Source organism: Symphodus melops, assembly GCF_947650265.1.
Source record: "Symphodus melops genome assembly, chromosome: 7".
NCBI lineage: Eukaryota > Metazoa > Chordata > Actinopteri > Labriformes > Labridae > Symphodus > Symphodus melops.
The window spans coordinates 22,408,892-22,428,787 of NC_136697.1; the positions used below are offsets into that span (position 1 = coordinate 22,408,892).

The following is a 19,896-nucleotide window of genomic DNA, read 5'->3' on the forward strand; positions in this document are numbered from 1 at the left end:
TCTCTAAATCGCTCTTATAGTGAAGGTGTTACAGTCTAAGTGGATGACACACTCACTGCACACAAGACGATTATTTTTCATAGATGGTTATGGTCTCGTCTCTGTCCTGGAGCACTCGGTGTGTTTGATCTTAACACAGCAGTAGTAATATGGTCTCTCTTTCACCGTCATGATTTTGTGGGTAGGTCTTTTTCATTCAAATTTAGCAGGATAATAGGTAATTATCAGCATCTCTGTTTTCACTCCCCAGGATTTAGCACCAATCTAATCTCAGCTTTGGTCTCTGAGTCGTAATAGTAGTCATCAAGGCAGGGTTTGATTGAGACTTGAAACAGCTCAAGGTTAATGGCAGCCCTTGCTTGGGCTTATGCTGCCCTGAGCTTCTCATGAAACACAATCATGGCCAAACTGGCGAGTGCCCAAATACCTTTGTAATTATAGTCACACCCTCCTCGCCTTGTTTTCTGGTCTGGTCCGGGGCTGTCCATACTGCTTTAATGCCCCTGATGCACTATCCTCTTTACACTAACATGCTCACTGTGGGCTGCCTCATTTCTCACTTTCAGCTGACTGACTGATGGGGCTGCTGCACATGCACACTAGCTATCTGCTGACTAATGATGGACCTCTCCCTAGCCTGGGCTGAGCAGCAGGGCTATGTATTTGAAAACTATACCTGACTGTCAATATTACTCACAATCAGCAACGGTTATAAAATGATCGGACGACACAAAATGTGTTTTTTTTTTTGACAAGTATGAGTCAATCATAAATCTCCTGGTGTTTATGAAATGCTAGGATATGCTTGTTATCTTGATGCCATTTCATATTTGAAGTGCCTGCAGCCTGAATATGATCCCTTCAGCTACAGTGATGCTACATTTCTTTTTGTTTCATACAGGCATGGGTTGATTATACTGTCACAGTGTCATCTTTTTTTATGATTCACTGTTCTGATTCTCAAATATTGTGCCTTTTTGCATCTTTAATTCAAAAGAAAACACTTGTGTTGTTACAATATGGAGGCAGTCTTTACAAACTGGCTTGGTGAGAGAAGCAGCCCTTGCTAACCTTAAGCCTGGTTCAAACGGCAGGATAATTACGCAGATTTTGGCTCCGATTCTCTCCTTCCGATAATCTTAAGGACGCCCCGATCATCATAAGATAATCTTATAAGATCATCCTGCCGTGTGTGGTGTGTTCAGACCGCTCTCGTCCGGTCGGAAGAATGTCGGGACCGCTCCGATCTCAAATCGGGGATATTCAACATGTTGGATCGTTTTGGCCCGATCTCTCATCATGTGTGGTGTTTCCCCCCCGAGGAGAAAACGAGCACGAGCCTGTTGAATGTGACGCATAGCCAATCAGAAAGCGAGGTGACGTAGTAGCGAAAACACCGGTAGCAAAACAACTACTCGCCTCCATATCATCATGTAGCAAGTACAGTTCATGCTCCCGTTGTCTCCACTCCTTTGACCGACGCCTCTTTTTAAAACGTGTTTTTCAGATAAAAACAGCACAAACGATCACTATTACGTCCTCTTCGTCCGTTTGTTGACTCTGGAATCACGTTTGATCTCGAGAGGTTTTGCGAGATTTCCCGTCTGATCGGGGGACGTTCGCGAGTGAAATCGGTTCGTGTGTGGTGTGTTGATGTTGCAGTGTGGCCGCACACCACACACTGTACGACCAAAACTGTAAAACCTCCGATTATTTATCGCCGTGTGTGTGGTCTCTAAAGTTTGGGAAATCTGCCGACAATTTTAAAATCCTGCCGTGTGAACCAGCCTTTAGAAGCTCTACACATAAAGTTGTGTGGTGTGTAGCTCACAGGATTGTTGCTTTGCTGTTGGTGTTGTAGCCATGGTGACCCAAACGATGGGATGGCTGCATATGTATGAACAGAACATGTTGAGCTCGGTTAGATTTTTCTGGAAATCTGGCAAGGTTAAAGTTGTTTTTTTAATTTTTAGTATAGCTGCACTATTGTTCATTTACTGCTCGGTGTGCCTTTTATTGACCCCTGGGAACAATAACGTTTTTTGTTTGTTTTTTTAAATTGAAGGTTGACAGTTTGTTAGATTAATATGTTGTTTAAAGAATAGACTGGAATACTGATGACATATTTTTGTAGGCCAATCCGGAAGTAACTATGCCGGTGGTTCCTAAGAAAATTGTTCTATGGGATTTTTGCATTGGATTTTATATCATTGACAAAAAGAAGTTCTGTGGCAAACACACGTTTCTGATGCGTAGCTGTGCAGATGAACACCACTTATATGAAGTTTGAAGAGTTAATGCAGCCGAGAGAAGTAAAAAGATAACGTTATGCTGTGGACTACACCGCGCTCGGTTTACTTTGACGTCACAACCATTATAACTTATGATTCATCATTAGTGAGAGAGTTCCCGGCGTGATGACTTTTAATGTCTCCATGACAACCACTGTAGTCTCATCTAGTCACTTGTTAGCAACAGCTGTTTTAGGTTAGCGAAAAACCATGGCGCTAAAATTCTAACTCACTTCCGGGTTTTAGGACTCATTCCTGTGCCAGTCTATAGCTCAACAATTTCTGTTTGATAGTTTCTGCTTCTTGAACATGGTAGTATACTGCTTCGCCTGGTCCTGGATAGAACAGAGTGGAACAGGATTTTTTTTCTTTTTAAAGCTGAACTAAATTTTAGAGGACAACATTTCACCCCCCAATTTTACATGTATTATTTGTCATTCAACAGTACAAGGTCAGATTGCTTTGGAAAAAGCAGAGCAAATGAGGAATCCATGACTTAATTTCCATCAACATACTGCAGCCAGCCATGATGGTGAAAATTAGCATCTGATTGGATGAAATTCGTACTGTTGCTGCACAGATCAAATTGACCACATTTCTCAACTTTTTTTCGACGAAGCCTGTAATGCATGCATGTTGAGTAATGGGGCTGTCCCATTCATTAATGAGGCTGCTTAGCTAATTATCAGTTCCTTTAAATAGTTTGCTGTTTACTGTACTCATAGTTACCAGAGAGGCTGTTCTGTAAAGTCAGGTGCCATGCTGTTTGTGAAAGAGCGTTTTAAACAAAAAGACACAAGGAACGTTGGGTGAAAGTGCATAAGAATAGGCTCTTGTGACTGAAAGTGACAATCTTCATGTGACAAGATAACTGATAAATGTCACTTCTGCTTTGTGTGTACGTTCAGCTGCTTGTTGAACTTCTTTACTCAGTATAGGCGCCCACTGTTGCGCTGCTGCATGTGTTACTGCACTGACTAAAACCACATCACAAAGGAGCTTGGTTAGAGACATGAGTAGACTACAGGGACAACATGCAGGTTCATGTTTTTCTTCCAGAAGCCCAAAGAGTCCCTAAAGCGGTGATTCATGCTGCCCTTTGTAGTTTTTTTTTCCCTGCATGTTTTTCTTAAGGTTGATCTCATGAAATGTAATGGAGATTTGAATACAAATCACTGATCAACAAACTGTACGTAAATTCTAAAGAACTGTCATTTAATTGTACCTGCATTTAGATGTTTGTCCTCTACTTCCTGCAAACACTGTCTGTTTACAGCAAGTTTAAAGACACACTTGGCCTGTGTCCATACAGACGTACATATGTCAGTGTTGAAATCCCTCTCATTGCCATCGTTTTCTGTCTTCAGGTGCATGATGAACCCACTGCGCTGTAGCTGTCACAGCTAGTCAGGTGCCACACCATGGCCAAGCCTGGGAGCGACAGAGATGGAGCCATGGTGGATAAACAGGCGGGGAAGAAGGTTTGTTAGCACATGAACACAAAAGTAGCACTTAATTTATTGTTGTTTATGTCTTCTTTCTTGTTCTCAAGTATGAAGACATTGCACATGTTTGTTCCCTGAAGAATCCCTTTTGAGGAATTTGTTGAATTTATACTACATGTGCCTCCTTTCATTTGATTACAAACCACCAATAATTGTCTCGGAGCTTATAATGATAATGGGAATGTGCTACAGGTGTGTGGAAAACTTTGTTATTAAAGAATGCTTCCAAACTGAAATTTAAGCTTTTAAGAAGGCAGATACCAGGGACGAGCTTCATGGTGTCTGTTCTGTAGACTTCAGGCCTTATACTCACTAATCTCGTGAGACAAACTTGATTTGCGAGGCATGGTTTGGACAACCATTGGTTAGGTTAAGTGGTGATTTTAGCTGGTGATTAAATGTTTGTAAATATTAGGATATGTCAATTCTGGCCATGCTGTGAAGAAAGACTCTGACGTAAGAAACCTCGTTTTGAGCTTGTCACATGTAGTCTGTGTTTTAACTCTTAGTTGCATAGTTTGACATTGATAGTTTTCTCTCTTTTACTTGTACATCTTAAACGACCCTTGGCTTTTTCTTGAAGTCTTATTGAAATCGAACTGATGAGGGAGTCAGAGTGAGATCCCAAATTAGAAAATAAACGTTGCTCTCTTCTGAAAGCCAAACACTTTGATTACATGTGATTCTCTATACATCTATAGATTTGGATAGCAAGGGACCAGAGGTTTTCAAATTCCACATTATAGCTAGCAGTCTGAGGGCCACTCCGGGGACATTTATTCATGCTTTAATGTGCTGGTCTATTATTAAAAAAAACCCAGATGTACCTGTGTTTAAGACCACGGTACTTTGTGAAATATGTATTGTGTAAGTGAGTGAGAAGCCACAAAGCCTATGCCCCCTGTTGTTTTACTGACATCACTTATTGATCATTCCCTCCATAAATGAGACGCAATATACGTCTACCTTTTCTTTTTAAGACTGAAGTGCTTCTCATCCTGACTTGCTTTTACTTTTAACACCAACAGACACTTGAACCTTGCACAGCTGGCACATAGCTTCTCTGAGATCAAAGTAGAACCACACTGCAGACATTTTTCAGCCTGCCAGAAATTTATTTTACTGCACCAAAGTGTAGCTCACAGTAGTAGTGCAACAAAAAAAGAAGCTTTGTCTGCAGATCAGGGTGCAAGAACCCAGCAACTGGAATAGAAAGCCACTGTCAGATTTCCTTATCCAGTGGGTGTTGGCAGGGAGGATGCACTGGAATATGACGTATTTGTGTCTGCTATTTTTTTTATTTTTTTTAGTCTTTAAAGAGTAAGAGTAGAAGGCGGCTTGTTTAGTTTTTAACAATTGTCCGTTTGTCTTTATTTAATTTACTCATGGCCTTATTGTGATTAATTGAAATGTTTCCAGAACTCAAGGTAACTCCCTCCAATGTAATATTAGAAAAGAGTGAAGCCAGAAAATGTTCACATATGAAACACTTGAATGGCTTTATTTATTTATCATTTCTTGTTATTTAATAGCATCCAACTTATCCATTTCTTGTAAATTTTCTTGGAATTTGACTTTGAACAAACCTTGTAACAACAGTTTTCTCTCCTCTCCTGATCTTGTACTTTTAACTTTAAAGATAGCATGCATAAAACACTTGTTTAGAGAGTCATACAGGCTACACTTTTATCCCCGTTTGCAGTATTTGACATGTCTAAAGGAATTTGTGTCATGTTCTCTTCTTCACTTCTGACAGAGTAAAGACAAGTTGTCCCCTTTTACCAAAACTCCGAAGCTGGACCGGAGTGAGCTGCTGGGGAAGGAAGGGAAAGCAAAGTCTTCTATGAAACGCAAGCTCTCCTTCACCTCGAGTCCACTCAGGACAGAGGAGCGAGACTCCGACACTGGTAAGAGCTGTTGCACATATCCTCCCCTGTAGCATCCATTCTGCTGGCTGGCTGCCATGTCCTCACAGTGCCTCCTGGTGGCCTGTTATTGAACATTTTCTCAAGGGGTGAAAGGGTTTAAAGTTGTTGGACAAGAGAACCCAAAACTGACCAGGCTGATGAAACGATGGCCTGTTGTGTTTAATAACGACAGAAAAACCAAACTGTTGGGAATCTAGAGGGAACATGTGAATCAGAACACACAGATGTGGTGTAGAAGCCCTTTTAATGTCGATGCATCAATAAAATGTGAGTTCAGTGTTAAAGGCAGAGTATGTTTTGCTTGAGCCATTTTTGTTTTTTATTACATACTTAGGGTTCTAAAGGGTGATGGAATAAGTTCAGCTAGCACTGAAATAGATTGAAGCGTCTTTGGGGGCTATTTTGGCCCATCAAAGTGTTTCAAGATAAAGGGAGGACATACAGAATCAATGAAGTGTCACTTTAAAGTCTGGCTCTGAAATCTCTTAAGAGAGAGAGTCTTTCTGGGGGTGAAAGATGGCAGGAGGAAAGAGAGACGCAAACAGTCAGAGTTTGGAGTTGAGTTGTTATAGTTCAGGAGACAAGGGGTGAGAGTAGGGACCCACCTTCTCTTTAAGACCTGGTGCAGCAGTTTTTAAAAACCCCAAAATCAAACACTTCGATCGTATCAATAAGAGTCTCATTGCTCTCATGACGTTTTGTTTTCTCTTGAGCTGAGTCATGTTATTTAAATCCAAATCACTGGAAATGCATTTCATGTTGCAAAAATAGTTTCTTGCCAGGCGGTTAACTCCTGGCCAAGCAAGGGAACTTAAATGTACTTTTAGCTGTCTTCAGCTCCCGGCTGCTGCTGCTGCTGTGAATACCATGCAGTCTGCACAGAGTGATCTCTAAGATGTTTTTTCCCCCTCTTGATGGACATGTTGGCAGAAATACAAAAGACAAATAACACTGTAGAATAACAGCTTCTTGTTGAACATCTTTTACTGTTCGTTTAGTAAGTGCTCTATTTAGGTAACGTCTTCATGCTGACTGCTTGAAGTCTGTGTCCTACCCCTCTTATTTAAATAATCTAATCTGCCCCTGTCATTTAGTTAGGAGGTAAACTGTTAACATCAGAGATGTGTCCTAAAAACATAGTTTGTGCACCATAAGAGCTGTCATTATAGTATATCAGGTAGAGTAATAGGTCTGCTAGGTTTGCCTTCATCTCCTCTGTAGAGTTTGGTGCTGTGTCATACTAACGGACAAGAACCCTCAATTTTGTATTCACTGACTATAATTGAATGCTGCACTAGCATGGAGGGGGGCTTCTCCTTCAAGAAGCCTTTCTTACGCTATTCAGATTCTGTGTTTGTGGAACAAAACAAAGTGAAGACTCTGCTGACCATCTCGGATCACTTCCTGTGTCCTGTGTTTCCATGATTCATAATCTGTGCGAGGAGAGTGAGTCTGCCTCTGTGCCTGTCTGTATTTCAGAACATGTGAGATGAGAAAGGGTGAGAGAGCGTTAATGCAGTGCTTTCCCACCCTTTCACCCCCCCCCTCCCTCCCCTGCTCCCTCCCCCTTCCTCTCCCCATCCTCTCTGCTTTGCACTGTAGATGACTCAGACCCAGGCCAGTCGAGTGAGACCTGGGGAGAGAGATTAGTGCATCCTTGCAGGATATACGCAGGTAATCGCTGCAGCCCGATCCTCTGCCCCCCCCCCCCTGTTTTCTCTACAAGTAACATCACCTACTTTAAGCCACTATGCTGCTGTAAACATACATACACACATGCACGTGTGTGTGTTTTAGCCCTGCATCTGCTCCTGTTAGAGCTCACGCATGTCTGTGTTTAGTAACAACCGTCCGATGGAGACTGGGGGGCCCGAGGAGTGCCGTCTGCACTTGGCTGGCTTATCAGATTGTTGTCTTATTTTTGTCACCTTTTTTTTTTCCCCTTCTCAAACCTCATGCTTGTCATCTGTTTTCTCTGCGTGCTCGACAGATACAAGGGACACAGAAAGCGGTGTCACTACGATGAGGGAAATGCTGCTTGAGATGAAACTGGACTTTTTTTTATTTTTTGTCTTCATTAAAATATTTCTTGGTTTTGTTGCAGAGAAAGATGGACCAGACAAGAAGAAGATGAAAAAGGAGGGGGGCAAAAAGTCCCAGGCCAACCTTTTGTTTGGATATCCCCTGTCAGAGCGCAAACAGATGGCTCTCCTCATGCAGATGACTGCCAACAGTCCAGGTATGTGTGCTTACACTCAACTGAAATACTTCCTTTACATTACTCCGAATGTATTTACTGTTTTATAAGTCATGCTTTCAAGCAATTTAGGCAGACATGAGCTTTAATGTTGTAAAAATACAGCAGGGCCTTTTCCATCGATAGTGTTATTTCATCAAATGTAACTGGAGAAGAATTGTTTTCATAAATAACAGGTTCTGCCTCGTTGGAAGGTGAGGACAATGGGTACTTACCTGGGCATAAATACAGTCATTCAACATTCAGACACAAGTCTGCACAGGTTTCAGGTTTCCGATAAAACCTGTGCACTGTGGCCGTTCAAACGACTGCTTCATTGAAGAAACTGTAAAATGGTAATTCTTGAATGCATTAACATTGATGAAGCTGGAGCCAGCAGCATGTTAGCGTTGCATAATTGCTGAAAATGATGTGAACATCTAGTTCTGGAGGATGAAAAAGAACTAAGCAGCACCTCTAAAGGCTCAATAATTCTAATTTGATCAACCAATACATTTAACTTACAAAAACAATCACAGAACTAAATCTGAGTATTTCGTGCAGTAGAGTTGATCTTTTTATTTTTGTCGCTTTTTGCCCAAAGCGAGGCTTGATCTTATCTACTTTATGTTCAGCTAAGGTAACCAGCTGTTGGCTGCAGCCTCACGCAACAAAGATGGATTGATCTTATCAGAATATTTTACAAATCTTAAACTGATACCTGTGTGAAAACAGAGACACGAATGATCACATTATCTCAGGTATCCACTCAACAGCTGCTTTCTCTGTTTTTGAGTCCAGTCCCTTACCTATAATTACAGATAATGATCTCATCCCATGACAGGCTTGTTCTTTAAGCATCAATTAAGTCCTTTTCTCTCTCCCTGTGTCCAGACTCTACTCCCAGTCATCCCTCACAAACGACCCCTGTGCAGAAGAAAGTCCCCAGCAGCGCCACGTCTCGACAGAAGGACAAGGTCAACAAGAGGAACGAGCGAGGGGAGACTCCCCTTCACATGGCCGCCATCCGGGGAGACGCCAAGCAAGTGAAAGAGCTCATTAGCCTGGGAGCTGATGTTAATGTCAAAGACTTTGCAGGTACGATCGACGAGAGCTGGATCATTGAACAGCATTTGTCGTGTGTGCATGGTCATTGTCTGTTGATTAAAATCAAGATGACTTGCCAGAATTTTTCATTGTTAAAATAACATACTGACACAAATGTCATTTAAATTCTGTTTTCTTTCCACATCAGGTTGGACTCCTCTCCATGAAGCCTGTAATCTTGGTTACTACGATGTGGCCAAAGTTTTAATCGCAGCAGGTGCAGAGGTGAACACGCAAGGTCTGGATGATGACACGCCGCTTCACGATGCATCAAGCAGCGGGCACAAAGATGTAAGAGAGTTACGGAAGTTTGTCAATCCACAGTTTAATAAACATTAAAAAAGACATTTTGCATAAAAAGGATTTTAATAATCAAGCAAGTTTATGACAAAAGTACAAAAAATAACTCGAGGCAATTTGGAAGCCTAACTGTCATTGGACGAGAGTTGGGATACACCCTTGAATGGCCACGAGCCAATCACAGGAGTGACATGGAGAGTCGAGACTAACAGCCACATTTACAATACACCATTCTAACTCATTATTTCATGCTTAGTCAAGTTCTTCAATGAGTTGGGATGTGCTTGTTGACTCTTTCTGGAGCTGTGCTGTATACAGGCTGGTTACTAAAAACAAAAAAAAAAGAATCCCAGTTCCGGGTGCCTAGGACTTCGAGTTCTGAAACTGATGTCAACAACATGGTTTTTTTATTGTCTGCTGTCAAAGTTAAAATTCTTATATCATGACAACGCTGCTTCAGAGAAGACCTGGTGGATGGATCAATAAATCAATAAATTACATCCATCAAACCATAATCTCTCTGTTCTCCACATTTCTGTTTACATTTATTAGAAAACTTTACTAGAAAAGCTTTGTAGCAATTAACTGATCTTAACACGTTTTTTTTTGTTTTTGTTTTTAGCAAAATGACAGACACATGTAAAAAAAAAAAAAAAAGCAAACGTGTTTTCTTTTTACTTCAGTCAATAAATGTTTGTCTGAAACCTTTTACGTTTGTTTTTAAATTTTCCGTCTCACTTCCTTAATCTTTTGAACAGATTGTGAAGCTGCTACTACGCCATGGTGGAAACGCCTTCCAGGCCAACAAGCGTGGTGAGCGCCCAGTGGACGTAGCAGACTCTCAGGAGCTGGAACAGTTATTAAAGGGAGAGCTGCCAATGTCGGACCAAGAGGACAGCTCATCAGGTATGCAGAGAATGCTGTAGTGTTTGGCTGAACTCCCCCTTAAGGCTCCATAACTGTATGTTACTGGACATGTTGATCTATTGTCCTTTTATGATGTGTTGGGCCCTTTAAACTGTATCAGTGTTATTTGGAAACTTAAGGAAACCTACTTTCCACTCTTTAAAAAGAAGTCTAGATTTCAGTTTAACAAAAATCAGCTTACTTTTTTCTCTATCATCACATTTCACAGAAATGAATCACATTCTGGATTATTATTAGGTTTACAACAAGTGCATCAACAAAACAAATGTCAAACATTAAACATGGACTACACATAAGTTACAGCTTAAAAACATCTGCAGGGCTCAAACGGTGCAGAAACGGAACACGTCCACATGTATGATAAAGTTCAGACAAATGTACCTCTCTATTATAAAATAATGCAGAAAAGACCCATGTGTGAATAAGTGCTTGTTTGAATGCAGGTGTAAAGTGCTTTACTGACTTCATTGAATACATTAAAAGTTCATCTTTTCTTTTTTCAGAGTCTGAAGATCCCCCATCTGTCGACCCTCCATCTGTCAACCCCTCCAGTGTGGACGACAACATGGACGACTCTGATACTGAAAAGGACTCGGATGGAAAACCGTCCACAAAGGCTTCATCGTCCGTGCCAGGGCTGGATGAGTACGAGTTCAAGGACGAGGAGGAGGAGGAGGATCTCAGCAAAGCCCTAAATGACAGACACATCCTCCGTAGGGAACTGCGACAGCGGGAGAAGGAGGAAAAAGAAAGGAATCATGTGGCAGGAAAGCAAAGTGGCAAAGGGGAGTCTACCTCAAAGTCCAAAAAGCAGAAGATTCCTCGTGTCCAGTGCAGCTCAGACACCTCCAGCGACGAAATGGAGAGCCTTCCAGAGAAGAGAAACTCCCCCACGTGTTCTCAGAGCTCAGAGGGCACGAAGGCTGACACGCGGTCAAAAAAGGAAAATGCCGAGCAAAAGGAGAAAGGCAAAGTGAAGAGGAAGAGCAAAAGCCAGATTAAAAACAAGGAAAACCAGGAGGATGGGAAAGAGAACAGCAAAACCTTGGTCCTCTCTCTCGCAACCGTGTCTGAGAGCACAGAAAAGGGTCGAGAGGAAGACTCCTTCAAGATGTCTTTCAGCCCGAAGGATGACTCGTCCGTCCACCTCTTCCATTTGTCATCCATAAAATCTCCCAAACTCAACCACAGCCTGACCGATAAACAAACGCCACTCAAACAGGAAAATACTAAGATGTGCATTTCCATCAGTGACAGCTCATGTCCGGTGGACGGTGTCAAATACAACCACTACACAGAGTCAGACTACTGCACTGAAGGCTCGAGTACCAAAGGGTATAAGCACAAGGAAAAGAGCAAACACCAACAGAAAGAGTCCAGTGTGGATGGAGACGACGGCCATTCGAGTCCTTACAAAGAGAGCAGCATAGGGAACAGCGTGGACAGCACTGACGGTGCCTTACGGAAGACTGACCTGGACGGTAAAGTGGTAAAGAAGCATAAACTCAAACACAAGGAGAAAGACAAACACAGGAGGGAGTACGAGGCAGAGCGGAGCCGCCACAGGCAGAAGGAGGCCAGGAAAGATGGCCACAGGAATTTAGAGTTTGACAGAGAGTTCTGGAAGGAAAATTTTTTCAAAAGTGATGAGACGGATGAACCTCTGCAAGTCAAGAGGGAAGGTGAAGACAATAACTCACTGCAGAAGAGCTCTGATTCGTCCCCTGTCAAAGATGAGAGAAACGCAAAGGAGAAGCACTCCAGTAGCAGGGAAAAGAGACTGAGAGAGGAGCGGGAGAAAGACAAGGCGGTGAAAAAAGAGCGGAAGGAGGCTGCTGCGAAGGAGGAGAAGGTAAAGGACTCGAAGCCGAGTGAGCGTGACGAGCGAGCCGACTGCCACGGCTCAGGGCGGATTCCTGAGGAGACTGTGCAGAGCAACAGCTTGAAAGAAGAGACAGAAGAGAAACCCATAAGTGGGATCACAGCTGATCAAGAACAGCTGGAGTCTTCCGAAAAAGGCTCACGTGAGAAAACTGACAAGAGACTCCCCGGGAAGGAGAAGGACTCCGAAAAAATGGAGAAACGGCATCCTGACAAAGAGAAAAAGGTGAAAACCGAGCACTCCGACAAAGCCGACGCACAGAATTCAGTGGATCGTTGGAAAGATAAAGAGAGAGTAGGAGCTATTTCTTCCCACTCGCCTGGAGATAAGAACTACAAAGAGAATGAAAAGCTGAAATCTTTATCCTTAACAAAAAAGCACGAGGACAGCAGGAGGAATAAAGATAAGTTTGACAAACGTTCTGATAGGGAGAGGCAGGACAGAGAATACGGCTGTGGGGATCACAGAGAAAAGGAACGCCTAAACTCTGATAAGAAAGGAAAACCTCTGGAGAAGGCCCCAGATCACAGCAAATCTGATCGCTCCAAAGAAAAGGACTGTGATCGGAAAAGAAGAGATAAGATAAAAGATGGGACTTCTTCGAGCTCCAATCTCAAGTTACTTTTGGAGGAGAAGAAGAGCTATCTGTCAGAGAGCAGCAAGTCCTTGTCTGCTAAGTCAAAGGAGGAAGTCATGAGAACGCCGCCAGAAAAAGACCGCGAGCGCAGAGAACGGGAAAGAGATTCAGACAAACACAAGGATAAGGATAAGGACCGGCACAAAGACCGCTCCCAGCAGGCCAAAATCAACAAGGCCAAAGCCAATGAAACGGATGCTGACAAGGCCAAATCAAAAAGCTCTTCAGCGTCACGGGATGCCAAGCCCAAAGAGAAACGGCTTGTGAACGATGACTTGATGCAGACCAGCTTCGAGCGCATGCTCAGCCTGAAGGACCAGGAGATCGAGCAGTGGCACCGCAAACACCTGGAGAAAATCAAACAGAAAGAGCGGGAAAGACTCAAACAGCGGCCTCTTGTAGATTCTATAAAGTCCAAGGCCAAAGACAGAACGAAGGCTGAACCGTGCCTGAGTAAAGAGCTCATGCGCTCAAAAAGCTCTGAGGCCTCGGATGCCCACGGCAGAGAGAAACCACTGAAGGAAGGAACCAGTCCCAGAACAATGTCCCTTGATGGAAAGACTCTGCCGTCTATAAGCGCAAAGGTCATGTCCGCTGTGGAAAACTGTCTGACCAGATCCCCCAGACCAGAGAGCGAACGCTTTGGCCTCATATCGCGGTCCGTGTCGATGGTTTCTGTTGCTAGCTCGGAGGATTCGTGTCAGGCGACGACATTAACGCCCCGACACGTCGAATACGACTCTGACATGAACATGGAAGCTTCAGACTCCCAACCTGCATTCCTCCAGTCGTCCCTCGTCATCCAGGCCACCAGATCGCCATCCGTTCACGACAAAGACTGCAACAGCCTTCCAGATCAGCCGCTCGGTAATAGAACGCTGCAGCCTGGGAGACATGAATCGCCGTACCTCAGGGCTATTCTGGACCAGGAGGCGAATTCATCGACTGAAGGCAAAGCTGAGGAAAATCAGCTGAAATCCAGCCAGCTCGCGGAGGAGGTGAGACAAAAAGAGACCTCAACGGAAACAGAGGAGAGCCTCAGTTGTCAACAAGAAATGAATTCAGACCCCGATTCGGTCACAGAGAGAGACGAGGGCACGCCACAAATGTCCAACAAAGACCTCGAGAGTACAAACCTGACAGAGTGTAGCAGCTCTCAAACTGTCTTGCATGAGCAGAAAAGTATATCGGCTCCTGAGCCCGCTGCTACCAATGAAATCCAGACTCTGACAGAGGTCGAATGTAGTGACAAGGATTCTGATCAAGCATCCATTTCTGCATCTTCTCTACCCACTGAGTCATCAGCGCTCGCAAACACAAAAACCCTCCAGCCAAGGGAACTTTTGGCTGTTTCTGGAAATGAGTACGTGCAGCAGACAGAAACAAGTAGCACGGATGTTTCTGAGCATAAAGACAAACCTCCGGAGAGTGCTGATCTCGCAGAACAAGAGAGTATGGAAACCCTTTCAGAGAGCTTGAGAGCAGAGGACGTCGACAGTCCCGCGCCCTCCACCAGTTCACACGTTCCCTGCTCATCTGCGGGGGAGTCGGACTCCAGCAAAACAAACCCCGAGTCTGAATGTTCTCCGGAGGACATGGACGGAGACAACCAAGACAGTTCAAAACCAAGAGCCGTCGGTGACGCTGCAGGTTCATGCCTCGACGCTCAGAAGGAGAATGATGACAGTAGGCCTCCTGTTTCTTCACTCAGTCCCCAACCCAAGGCTGAGGAGGTGACCGATGTCCCGCAGAGCACAGAGAGTGACAGCACCGCTGCCGTCTGTGAAACGACAGACAGTTCTTCAGCCGAGGGCAGCGTGGCCACTGACGGATTTTGCGACTCCAGAGCGGAGACCAGCTCAGAGCCGATGGAGGTGACCCCTGCCGATGATAAACCAGAGTCGTCTTCATCCGGGGAAGAGCAGAGTCAAAGCACCGTCCAATCCGCTTCTCAGACTGACTCCAGCAACAGCTGCTCGGGGAGCTCCTCCCCACAATCTGGGGATCGGGATTCTGATTCGTCGGGAGCTAAAGTCAAGGTTCGCTCGTCAGACGAGGATATCGACATCCACGTGCCGCATCCCCGGAAGAGGAAGATGCCCAAATATTCCAACTGCCAGTCGAGCTCCACGACTCAGCAGGACAAAGAGAGAGGGCAGCAGTCTCTGGCTGCGATAGTCGACTCGGTGAAGCTGGAGGAGATCGAGCCGTACCAGACGGAGAGGGCCAACCCGTACTACGAGTTCCTGCACATCCGGAAGAAGATCGAGGAGAAACGCAAAGTGTTGTGCAGCGTCACACCTCAACCACCGCAGTATTATGATGAATATGTGACCTTTAATGGATCCTACCTCTTGGATGGGAACCCCCTCAGCAAACTCTGTATACCAACAGTGAGTCTTCAGTCTTTATGTTAAACCTTAAATGTAATCCTTCTAGTACGAGTTTATGGTCTTTGGTTTAGGCTGATGTCACAGCAGTCAATCCACACTGTACGACTGGAACAAGAGCCACATTTTCATGTTTCACTATGATCTTTGTGGTGCAAGAGGAAAAAAAACCTTATACGGAAGTTTAATCCATATGTTGATAATTAACCGTTAAGATAGCAATGTCTGTTTATTTCTTCGATTAGTAATCACCTGCTTTGTTACGATGGAGTGGAATCAGCGTGTGAATCTGCATCTACTTTTGAGGGTCAACCTGCCTTTCAGTGTTAACTTTTAAATAAGTGAACCCAACAGACCTCCTTAGATTGATACCCGTTTGATGAGCCGACATGAACCATTTCAAACCGTCTTCCTTCTCCCTCCTTTGAACAGATAACTCCCCCTCCATCATTACCCGAGCAGCTGAAAGAGATGTTTAAACAGCAGGAGGTGGTCCGGATGAAACTACGACTTCAGCACAGCATTGAGAGGGTATGGAGGAGTCTCTCTCTTTGAGCTCTTTGTTTTTATTGGGTTGAGAGCATGGTGACATTTTTAGTGCCACTTAAATGGGCTGCGGTGGAACAGCGTGTGATAACCGCCTTACATGGAGATCATTTCAGCAACAGTCGTTTTTGTTTCATACCAGTCTAACGCTGGTTTCACTGATTTTGAATTGGACTTGTTCTCCTGTCCCCTCAGGAAAAGCTGATTGTCTCAAATGAACAGGAGGTCTTAAGAGTCCATTACAGGGCAGCAAGAACACTGGCCAATCAGACTCTGCCTTTCAGTGCCTGTACAGTTTTATTGGATGCTGAAGTATACAACATGCCTCAAGACGTTCAGGTAAGCCAGGTGTGGAACAAATCTCTTACCCCCTTAAAGTCCTGTAGTCCGTTTGTTGCTTCTTCATAATGTTTTTTTATTTGGAGACATTCTGTGTTAAGTGTTCATGTGTTTGGGTTCATAGAGTGAAGACGGCAAAACATCAGTGAGAGACCGATTCAACGCCCGGCAGTTCATGTCCTGGTTACAAGACGTTGATGACAAGTTTGATAAGCTGAAGGTAAGTTTGTGTTTGCTTTGTCTCTTTGCACTGAACACTTCCATTTAACAGGAGAGACATGTGTAGTGAAGGAAAAGTCTTCAAGGTTTTACTCTTCAAATGTGGACATTCACAGATTTAAAGTAGTTTACGATGGTTTTTCTCATATACACTTCACTTTCCTCACTGCTGTGGGTTATAGCTGCATGGCATGTTGTGATCGGGCCTAATCCAGTGACTGTGTATTTTCAAGTCAGAGAACGACCCCTCTTTTCACGAGATAACAAGCAGAATACATCTGTTATAATTAGGGGGGGAAATGGCATTGTTGTCCGGAGATAACGAGAAAAAGAAGTGAAGATCTCTACAAGGAGACGACAGATCATGACCTATGACCCCGAAATAACCCCTGAAAAAAGTTCTGGTGTATATGTGCATGTTTTGCTCAGGGCTGTATTAAAACTGAGTCGAGGAGTGGCTTAATGTTCACCAATGAACCTATGAATTTTTTTTTACTTTGCTGAAGGTAGAATTCTAAACTTCTTTTTTGAGAGACAAAAAAAGTTCACATCTTGCAAAATGCTCCATTTTTATTTTTGCAAAAAACAGCTTTTGACCTTTTTTCTAAATGATCCCACACATCAGTGTTAAAATTCAAAATGGCGCACCTAAATAGTGACTTCAGCTGAGCTGCATGATGAAAGATCCTTTTAACCCCGGCTGTGTTCTGAAACCAGTCGAAAACCTCCGACGTGGTCGTGGAGGAAGGTTTAAACTCCAGACAGCAACAACCTGCGTCTGTGTTGATCTTCCACATGAACTCATTAAATGAAGAGGACATCTTAACTGGCTCTGTCACGGTCTGAGTAAAGATATCCACGGTTTATTATGACAACTTTCCTCACTAGAAACAAGATCACTTTGAGTAGAGGACGAGACGGAGAATATTCAGTGTGAACGTAAACTGAGCTTCTGATTCACCAAATACCACGGAGGATTAATTTACTCTGTTTTCATTTCATTTTCCTCTCATCATGGTTTGTTCTTTAGCAGGACGTTTCAGGAACGTCCTGAGTTTAAAGTTCTCTTTCATTTTGATCAGTTTCACATGAAAAACACAAACTCTGCTTTCTGGAACTTTTGTTTTTCTTTATTAAGCCCTGAGATTTAACCTCTTTTCTTTTACTGACATATTGTCGTCTTGTACTTTGTAATGAAGAAAGTACAGCAGAGCTAAATCACTCATAGGAAGAAGGGAGACGTGTTCTGGGAAAGTTCTTCCTCTTGTTCCTAAAAAAAAAAAAAAAAAACCTCCTTCATTAATGGCTTACATTGTTCATGGTGCGTTTACAGCTGGGAGGTTCTTTTTTCAGAGATGTCTCGTGTTGTTGCTTTTCTGCAGACGGCCAGGAGACAGCGGGACACAAGGAGGAAAGGTTTAGATTAGTGAGGAGCTCTTCTGCTAAACATGAATAGATGAAGCTAGCTGTCGTTGTTTCTCCTGTTTTTACAAGCCATTAAGAAGTCACTTCCTGCTGATCCGGCATGAAATCTGTGGTTAATGTTTCACATCAATAATAGAGAACATTTCTACCCGAGCAGCTTTTTTTTTACTTTTGAAGATTTTTAAGTTTGTTTGTGCTCTTTTCTTAAAGTACAGACTATCTTAATTTAAAAACTGTATGATAATAATAATAATAATCTTTTCTCCACAGACTTGTCTTCTGATGAGACAGCAGCACGAGGCGGCCGCCCTGAACGCCGTGCAGCGCCTGGAGTGGCAGCTCAAACTTCAGGAGCTCGACCCGGCCACCTACAAGTCCACCAGCATCTTCGAGATCCCAGAGTTCTACATCCCGCTCGTGGAGGTCAACGACGACTTCGACCTCACCCCCATATGAGCTGCAGGACTGACGCGCTGTGCCACAGAGCGACACGATGGCGACACGACACACCCTGCTCATTCGAGGAACAAGAGAGAAAAATGTGAAGCACTTAAAACGTGGCTGTAACTCAGAAGAGCACTTAGGAAAGAGGTGATTTTACTCCAGAGCTCTGACAGTCCGATTCAGCTCGCCTACCAGGACTGAGTGGTTCCTCGCACACGAAGCGGGGGTCCAGGCAGCAGATGAAGTCCAGGAAGCAGAGACCAAAAATCGGACTGGGTGGCGCCCGGAGCTGGAGCGATGAGAAAAGTGTGGACGAAGACCAGCTGCTTCTGCTCCTCATCGAGCAGGGTGACACGAGAGAAAGATTCAATGTTTTCAAAGTGCGTGTTTATACAATGTGTACAGACTGTGCTCTTAATTTTTTAACTTATTTTATACATAAACAATTGTGCATTTGTAAATAGCCATGTAATTATTGTTTTAAACTTGTAAAAACAAAAAATAGATATTTTGATTGTAAACTTGTTCTGTCTCATGTTTTAATGGACCAAAGTTGGTTTTTATATTGAGTCCTCTTCGTCCGTGATGTTCTCGTTGTTGTTGGCTTAAACTCTTAAGCATGTGTTGGCTTTCGTTGTGTTATTTTGTTTCGACTGTTTCTTCCTTCCTCATCTGGAGTTCCACGCCCACAGCTGGTGTTTTAGACTTTGGCAATTAAATGCTGTGCATGCGTTGCGTTGTTTGTAATTTTTTCCTAAAAAGCTGTACTGTGGACTTAATTGTGAGGTTTACTGAAGTGTTCCAGCTTACTTTGCGCCATTGTGTTCTGTCCTATTTGCGGCCTCACTCCTCGTGTGTCGTCCATTGTGTCTCGCACATTAAAGTCTGTCGTGACTTCCAAGGAGAAAAAAAATCAACATACTTTTACAGTTTCAATGTGAGATCACAACAAAACCTATTTTTTCAACATATTGCCTTTTGAACGATAGTTCTAAAAAATGTCTATTTTAATATTTACTTGTTACATGACATGTACATATTTGTAATATATAATTGAATAAATTTTATTTGTTGTGAAATTAAACGTGTTGTTGGTGTCACTTGACTTGATCCCCAATGGGGGGAAATGTTACATCAGCTCCAAAACCGTAAAGAGTAAGACTCTAAAAGTCGTCGTACAGGCCTGAGATGCTAAAATAATCAATACATGACTGTTAAAAAAGAAACATTAGGAAATAATAGTTTATTTTATACAAGTCCAGAGAGCAGTTTTCTCCACGGCCAGTAGATGTCGCTGTTCACAGAAATGAACAGTCAAGTCAACATGACGTGATGGAGCTGATGGCGACGGACGGAGATCACTTCAGTGTGAATGTTACACTTTTGTGTAAATATATAAATCCACATAAAACACATTCACAAACATTCATAATACTTAAACACGGATAGTTAAGTGTCATGTTAAGCTTGAAAACAGAATCTGTCCCGTTTCTTTTTTTTAAGGTCCAGACTGAGTCCTGGTTCACATGGAGTTAAAAGCTTAGAAACATAAAGGAAGAGGCCAGCGCATGTTCAATTAAAAGAATGTTAAAGTCGTTAACTCAATAAGTCAGTGATTCTTTTTATAAAGGAACAAAAGCGCTCTTCTGGGTGATTCTTTTCATTTGAATGCAGCCTTGTGTCAAAGTTTCAACCTTTAGCTGAGGGACATTTTCACATG

The 19,896-nt window shown here is 43.2% G+C and overlaps 1 protein-coding gene across 4 annotated transcripts in view; it reads left to right on the top strand.

Moving 5' to 3' along the window:
• Positions 1-19,260, top strand: part of ankrd12 (ankyrin repeat domain 12) — a 33,723-nt gene extending 14,463 nt beyond the window's left edge. The window contains exons 2-13 of one of the 4 annotated variants that reach the window (XM_079349080.1): positions 3,659-3,772; positions 5,553-5,703; positions 7,327-7,398; positions 7,829-7,963; positions 8,855-9,058; positions 9,216-9,358; positions 10,126-10,273; positions 10,798-15,206; positions 15,636-15,734; positions 15,945-16,097; positions 16,213-16,308; positions 18,003-19,260. In XM_079349080.1, the coding sequence (XP_079205206.1) occupies positions 3,713-3,772; positions 5,553-5,703; positions 7,327-7,398; positions 7,829-7,963; positions 8,855-9,058; positions 9,216-9,358; positions 10,126-10,273; positions 10,798-15,206; positions 15,636-15,734; positions 15,945-16,097; positions 16,213-16,308; positions 18,003-18,188 (5,856 nt within the window). In that variant the 5' untranslated portion in view covers positions 3,659-3,712 and the 3' untranslated portion in view covers positions 18,189-19,260. The remainder of the gene's footprint in view (positions 1-3,658; positions 3,773-5,552; positions 5,704-7,326; positions 7,399-7,828; positions 7,964-8,854; positions 9,059-9,215; positions 9,359-10,125; positions 10,274-10,797; positions 15,207-15,635; positions 15,735-15,944; positions 16,098-16,212; positions 16,309-18,002) is intronic. The other 3 variants (XM_079349081.1, XM_079349082.1, XM_079349083.1) reach the window with 3 other exon arrangements.
• Positions 19,261-19,896: the final 636 nt, after the last annotated feature.